This window comes from Triticum aestivum, chromosome 5D (assembly GCF_018294505.1).
Source record: "Triticum aestivum cultivar Chinese Spring chromosome 5D, IWGSC CS RefSeq v2.1, whole genome shotgun sequence".
Taxonomy (NCBI): domain Eukaryota; kingdom Viridiplantae; phylum Streptophyta; class Magnoliopsida; order Poales; family Poaceae; genus Triticum; species Triticum aestivum.
This window is the reverse complement of record NC_057808.1, coordinates 475398070-475404225: the sequence shown is the minus strand read 5'-3', so window position 1 is coordinate 475404225 and position 6156 is coordinate 475398070. Positions and strand designations below refer to the sequence as shown.

The 6156-nt window shown below is 54.4% G+C and overlaps 1 protein-coding gene across 1 annotated transcript; it reads right to left on the bottom strand.

Annotated features, from left to right (window-relative positions):
- Positions 1 to 652: 652 nt before the first annotated feature.
- On the bottom strand, positions 653 to 3640 carry LOC123122911 (cytochrome P450 81Q32). The gene is made up of 2 exons (XM_044543288.1): positions 2589 to 3640; positions 653 to 1499 (listed from the first exon to the last, which is right to left on the bottom strand). The coding sequence occupies exons 1-2, from the start codon at positions 3636 to 3638 to the stop codon at positions 885 to 887; spliced, it is 1665 nt and encodes a 554-aa protein (XP_044399223.1). The 5' UTR covers positions 3639 to 3640; the 3' UTR covers positions 653 to 884.
- Positions 3641 to 6156: the final 2516 nt, after the last annotated feature.

The following is a 6156-nucleotide window of genomic DNA, read 5'->3' as shown; positions in this document are numbered from 1 at the left end:
GATGGGGGCTGGATTAGTGGATGGACCTCACGTGTAGCTCGTAGCCCTCCCTCCTTCGAATGGGTTGCTGGCTCGCCAAGGCCCAAATGCACGAGAATCGTCCATTTTGACCCGTGGAGCAGTAGCCCACAGGACAGTTGGGCCAGATTAGCCACTGCGAAACAAATCGCTTTTCACATTAAATCTAACGGCCAGGAACTCCCAGATCATGAAAACGGACGGCCGAAAACCCAAATCGCTGTGAGGGCAGGGATTAAGTGCGGTTATACTGTCCTTAATTTCTCCAATGATATTAGTGAAATACGTGTTTTTCATACCTTTTCTTTGTGTACTAGGATACACTGGCACGCCCGTATACTTACATTTTCCTTTAGTGGCGTACGAGAGAAATACACTCCTCCTTTCTATCTCCCAGAGTCTAGATATTTTTCTCGTGTCATACAGTGCTCAGTAGAAGTCCCAAAAAAAACTACTCCTAGAAGCTGTCGTTGCGATCGTAGGCTATTGAGCATGCAACAGAACGTGCTCTGGCGCGTGTGTAGTTCCCTGAAGACCGGTTTCAACATACTACTTTCTTCGTCTTAAAATTCTTGTCTTAGATACGAATATATCCAATACTAAAACGTGACTTGATACGTCCATAGACAAGAAGTTTAGGACAGAGGGAGTGAATATTACTTCATACAAAATATTCTTGATTGCTGGTTCAGTGCTACCGCAAGATAGCTACGGCTAGTCGTTCTTACAAAACCCTTATACGTTACGAGTAATTTACAGATGGTAGCTAGCCTGACTCAGATCTCAAAGTCACAACTCACTAGTTTATTTGCTACGACATCAGCACGCCAGCAGATCATGCCTTATTACGCCAACAAGCTCGGCGATCAGAGGCTCTGAAGCACGTCGCGCATGGCCGGGCGCGGCCTGCACACGGCCTCGAGCGGCACGACCTTGGGGATGGTGAGCCCTCCGCCCTCCGTCATGTCCACCTCCGCGCCGTCCACGCGCTCCCAGTCGAAGCACTGCACCAGCGTGGCCAGCACCATGCCAATGGTCCGCAGCGCCAGCGTCTCCCCGGGGCACCGCCGCCGGCCCATCCCGAACGGGATCATGAACCGCCCCTCGGCCTTCCCGTCCTCGAACCGCTCCGGGACGAACTCCAGCGGGCGCTCCCACACCGCCGGGTCCCTGTGGATGGCGTACGCGTTCACCATCAGCATCGTGCCGCTCGGCACGTTGTAGCCGCCGACCTTGCAGTCCGCCGAGGACTGGTGCGGCAGCAGCATCGGCGCCGCCGGGTACAGCCGCAGCGTCTCGCTCACGATGCACTGCAGGTAGGCGAGCCGGGGCACGTCGTCCGCGGTCACCAGCCGGGAGGTCCCCACGGCCGCGTCGATCTCGGCCTGCGCCTTCCTCAGCGCCGCCGGGTGGTTCAGCAGCAGCGACATCGCCCACTCCGTCGTCGTCGACGTGGTCTCCGTTCCGGCCCCGAATAAATTCTGCACATTGTCCATTGAGAAAACGAGGGTTATTGGTGAGATCGTGCCGTGAGTAATTGTGCAGAGAATTCACCAAGAAAATGAGTGCAGTGAGATCGTGACATGAGTATGATTGCCTCCACGAGTTTTAGTTTATCAGATTGGGGAGAAGAGACATAACAATCGTCGGTGTACTGTCACAAAGCACAACAGCCAAAGTCTGCTCACTTGCGTACTGACATGACATGTTGGATCCATCCAACCAAGTGATATGGCGTTATCTACCGTGCTGGCTAGCTAGTGACCCACTGACCGCTGAAGTACTGAACCCATATACACCACGATAGTATTCTGGTCCCATATGCTCCTGCAGTCCCTACGTCGCGTGGCTTCTAGTATTTCACGATGCATGATAAATACTTCCTCCATCCTAAAATTATTGTCTTAGATTTATCTAGATACAGATGTACCTAATACTAAAATGTAATTTGATACATCCGTATTTAAACAAATCTAAGACAGAAATTTTGGGACAGAGAGACTAAAAAATTAGAGTGATGGCTGGACTGACTCTCGTCCTGCTGCTGTCTGTCTGTTGACTTAATCTTAGAGGATGTACTAGTAGTTACCGCCGTCATGGTTTATAAGTTTTATTTGTATTTTGTGTCAATTTTTGACTAAAAATTTAACTAACAAAATATTAATGTATGTCATAAAAATTACATCGTTGGATTTATATTTGATCATGGTTTTCAATTATATTATTTTTTGTGACATGCATTAACATTTTATTGGTTAAATTTAAGGTTAAATTTTGGCACGGAATATAAAAAAGACTAATAAACAAGGACAAAGGTAGTAATTGTCTTGGTGAAGAAAAACTAAGACAAAGAAGGATCTGTCTTTAGATGTGCCCTAGTTATCGCATATCTAAAATGAGTCAATAAAAAAGAAAAAAAAAAGAAAAATACTTGCACGAACGTAAAATCAATGACATAGGATTTAGATGTGCAATACTTAAAGCATATGCTTTAGCAAAATTGTAGTAATAATTAACGTGGATTAGAGAGAGACCAAACGAGAAGAGGAGGTGGAAAAAGGATAGCTCACCGCGCAGAGAGCCGTGATCATGGTATCGGTGTACACCTCCGGCTCCGTCTTCTGCAGATTGAGGAGCACGGCGATCATGCTCTTCTTGTCGCCTTCGGTGCCGGCGTGGTCGAGCCTCCGGCGCTCGTTGTCGATGAGACGATGCAGGAAGGCGTCCCTCCTGCTCACGGCGGCCAGGATCTTGTTCCTCACGCCGAACACGTCGAACCACCGCAACACCGGCAGGTAATCCCACGTGTTGGCGGCGCCGAGGTGGGGGATGAGCTCGTCCACCACCTTCTTGAACTGCTGGGCCTCCACGGACATGTCCGTGTCGGCGTCGGCCTCCGACCGGGTCCCCTTGGTCTGGGCGATGGTCTCCATGAGCACGCTGAGGGAGAGCTCGAAGAGCCTCCGCTTCAGCTGGACCCGCGCGGCGCCGTCGCCGCCGGGGGACGCCGCGGCGGCGCGGAACAGCCGGCGCGCCATGGCGCGCACCTCGCCGGCGATGACGCCGGACATGCAGGAGACGCGGTGCGCGGAGAGCAGCTGCACGGCGGCGACGCGGCGGAGGTTGCGCCAGTGCGGGCCGTAGCTGGACGTGGCGAGCGCGGCGCCGTCGAAGGACACGAGCAGCTGCGAGGGGAACCGGGGCCGGTTGGCGAACGTCACGTCGTGCTCCGTGAAGCACTCCCTGGCGCACTCCGCCGAGGACACCACCACGGCGCGGCGCGAGCCGAGGCGCAGCGAGAAGACCGGGCCGAGCCGCGCGGCGAGGCGGAGCAGCGCCGCGTGGAACGGCTTCTCCAGGAGGTGGAGGTGGCCGAGGAAGGGGATGGCCGGGGGGCTCGGCGGCAGCTGCACGGCGCCCCTGCCGCGCCTGCCATTGCTGACCTTGCCTAGAATGTAGTGGAGCAGGAAGAGAAAGGCGATGGTGAGGATGGTAATGTACGCCTTATCCATGGCTAACCGTGGTCCGTGGGAGCTGATGTGTCCTGAGTCGTGACACTTGAGTTGAGGCCTCGGGTTTGGATGTGTGTGTCTTGTGTGGCAGTGGCACCATCCTTGCATGGCGGCCTATATATAGGCTCAGCGTAGCGCCATGCCTGCGGTACAGTTTGCATACGCCATGCGTGACGTCCATGGCGATGAGGTGGGCTCAGTCAGAGATTTTAGGGCTCGTGTCACGATGGTTCGTACGTGGAGGGCGTGGCTTTGTCTCGTTGCTCGTGCGTCGCTGGCTCGAGATCCCTCTTTCCTCTCGGCTGCAAAGGCCAACTCGAACTGGATCTGGTGGGGATTTTTCTTTGGAAGCAAGCAACTCTCAACGGGAACCATGTCATTGAGGTGGACTCCATCAGAGTTTTTCCTTTGGTGGTGTCACAATGGTTCGATCGTGGTTCGTACATGGAGGGCGAGGCCAAGCCCAACTGGATCTGGTGGGCTTTTCCTTTGGAAACAAGGAACTCTCAACGAGAACCATGTCGATGAAACAAAGCATGTGCACCATGTGCATATCCAGTCAATTTTGTTGTGCTGCTCACGTGCGCAGCCAAGGCAAACTAGGTTAAAAGAGGTGTGAATTCCAATTTTCACCCCAGCTGGGCAGCTATGAGTTCTAAGGGCATCTCCAATGCCGGCCCGCAAATCTCTCTCATGCGTCCGCGGAAGCCATCCAACACGGTCATGTATCGGTCCATGGCGCAGTTCAGACGTGATTTCTCTCGTAAACTAGAGACAAACGTGGGGGGTTTTGCGGGAGTCCAGACCGACCCCACGCCCACTTCTGACCGCCCTAGCCCACCAAAAAACCATCCCCCTCCCGTGCATTTTCGGTCAGCGCCGCTCCAGAGCGTCAAGGCCTGAATTGATGGCACGCGGTTGCCAAGGCATCTCCTCCGGCCCCACCCGTCCGTCCCTCCGCCACCCATGATTGCTATATAAACCACTGCCTCGGCTATAGCCGCAGTCATCCGCCTCCGATCCCTCTCCGCACCACTCCCATCATGGATTCCTCCCCCGCCAAAGCTCTCTGGGAGGGGCTGGCGTCGGACCAGAAGAAGGAGATGGCCGCCATTGCTACTTGCTGGCTGGCCAACAGGCAGCCGGAGGACGACGATGTACCAATGGAGGACGCTGTCGACAACAAACCGGTGAGCCCTCCACCTTCACGCCACCCTCCTCCTCCTCCTCCACGCCACCCTCGCCGATGCATTGCACCATGACCATAGGCGAGGCACGTACCCATTACATGAACATGGTGCGGGGGGAGCAGTTCCGGGGGGCGCAGGCCGACGCCGCCTACAACAACCACCTCCTCCAAGAGCATGTGCAGGCGGAGGAGCAGCTCGCCGTCGGCAAGGCGGTCGCGCCGGATGCGGACCTGGCAGAGCAGGAAGCGTTGCTCGAATCCTATCACTCCGCCCGTGAGATCCGCCTCGCCCACTAGCGGTACCACCAACGGGTGGCGGTCGCCTACAAGGAGAGCGACGACGTGGGCGAGGTGTGTTTGGCGAGACCGACGACAAGGAGGAGGACATCGCCAAGTCCGCACCCCGTCGCGACGACCAAGAAGCCGGCACGTCCGCGGGTGCCATCGGCAGCGAGGAAGAGTAGTGCACGGTAGGTCGCCGCAGCTCGTGTCCCAGGAAGGCCACCGCTCACCCCTCCCTTGACGCCAAGCTTGGGGGCTCAGCATCGCCGGCCGATTAGTCGTTTGGCGGCGATGTAAAGGCGGACAGCTTCACTTCCTGGGCCTCCGGGGGCGGAGCTGGAGAGCGCCAAGGCGGAACTGGAGACATCGAAGCTTTAGTTCCGTGGCTCAGGCCGGACACGTGGAACGGGCGCCGACGACCATTTAGATTAGGTATTAATTATACCTCCGAGAGCCATACTAGCAACGCTTTGATATAAATATAATGAAATCTGGACGTGTTTATATGAAATCCGCCCGGTTTGATCGAATTTCATCCGGTTGATTCGAGTTGTAGTCAAAATGTATACGACTATGGTTGGATGGCGGCCTCCCACACCCATGTCCATGGATGGATGCGGGAGGAAATTTGTGGCTTGCCATTTGAGATGTTCTAACACAAGTTCCCTTGTTTAATGAAAATTTCTCTAAACTACTATCCGATGTAAAGAAGCTTTTCGATTTTAAACCAGTTTTGCTATTTCTCAGATAACTAGTTTTTAACGTTTCACTCACTTTCGGTGGAGAAGAAACAAGGTCGGGTGATGTGGTCAATCGTCCCGTGCTGGAGACAGGGACGACGCGACTGCCTGCGGCGTTGCAGACGGAGGAGCGGCACATAGCTGACAGGTTTTGAGTCGGGGTGTGAGATCACCAACAACAAATTTTGGGGGGGGGGATGCGGCGGATCGAGTATGGTAGGGTGGCGCGGTGGTATGGGCGGTGGCGCATGGATAGATGGTGGATAGAGTGTTGACAAATCCAAAGGTTGGTACCCTAAAAAACACCGTTTGGGAGAAAGTCAACTGAAACGATTCGTTTTCATGTCAACTGCTACATTGATAATCCACTTCTAGCACATTTGACCAATCTCCCTGTTCTACATGGTGGAGCCCT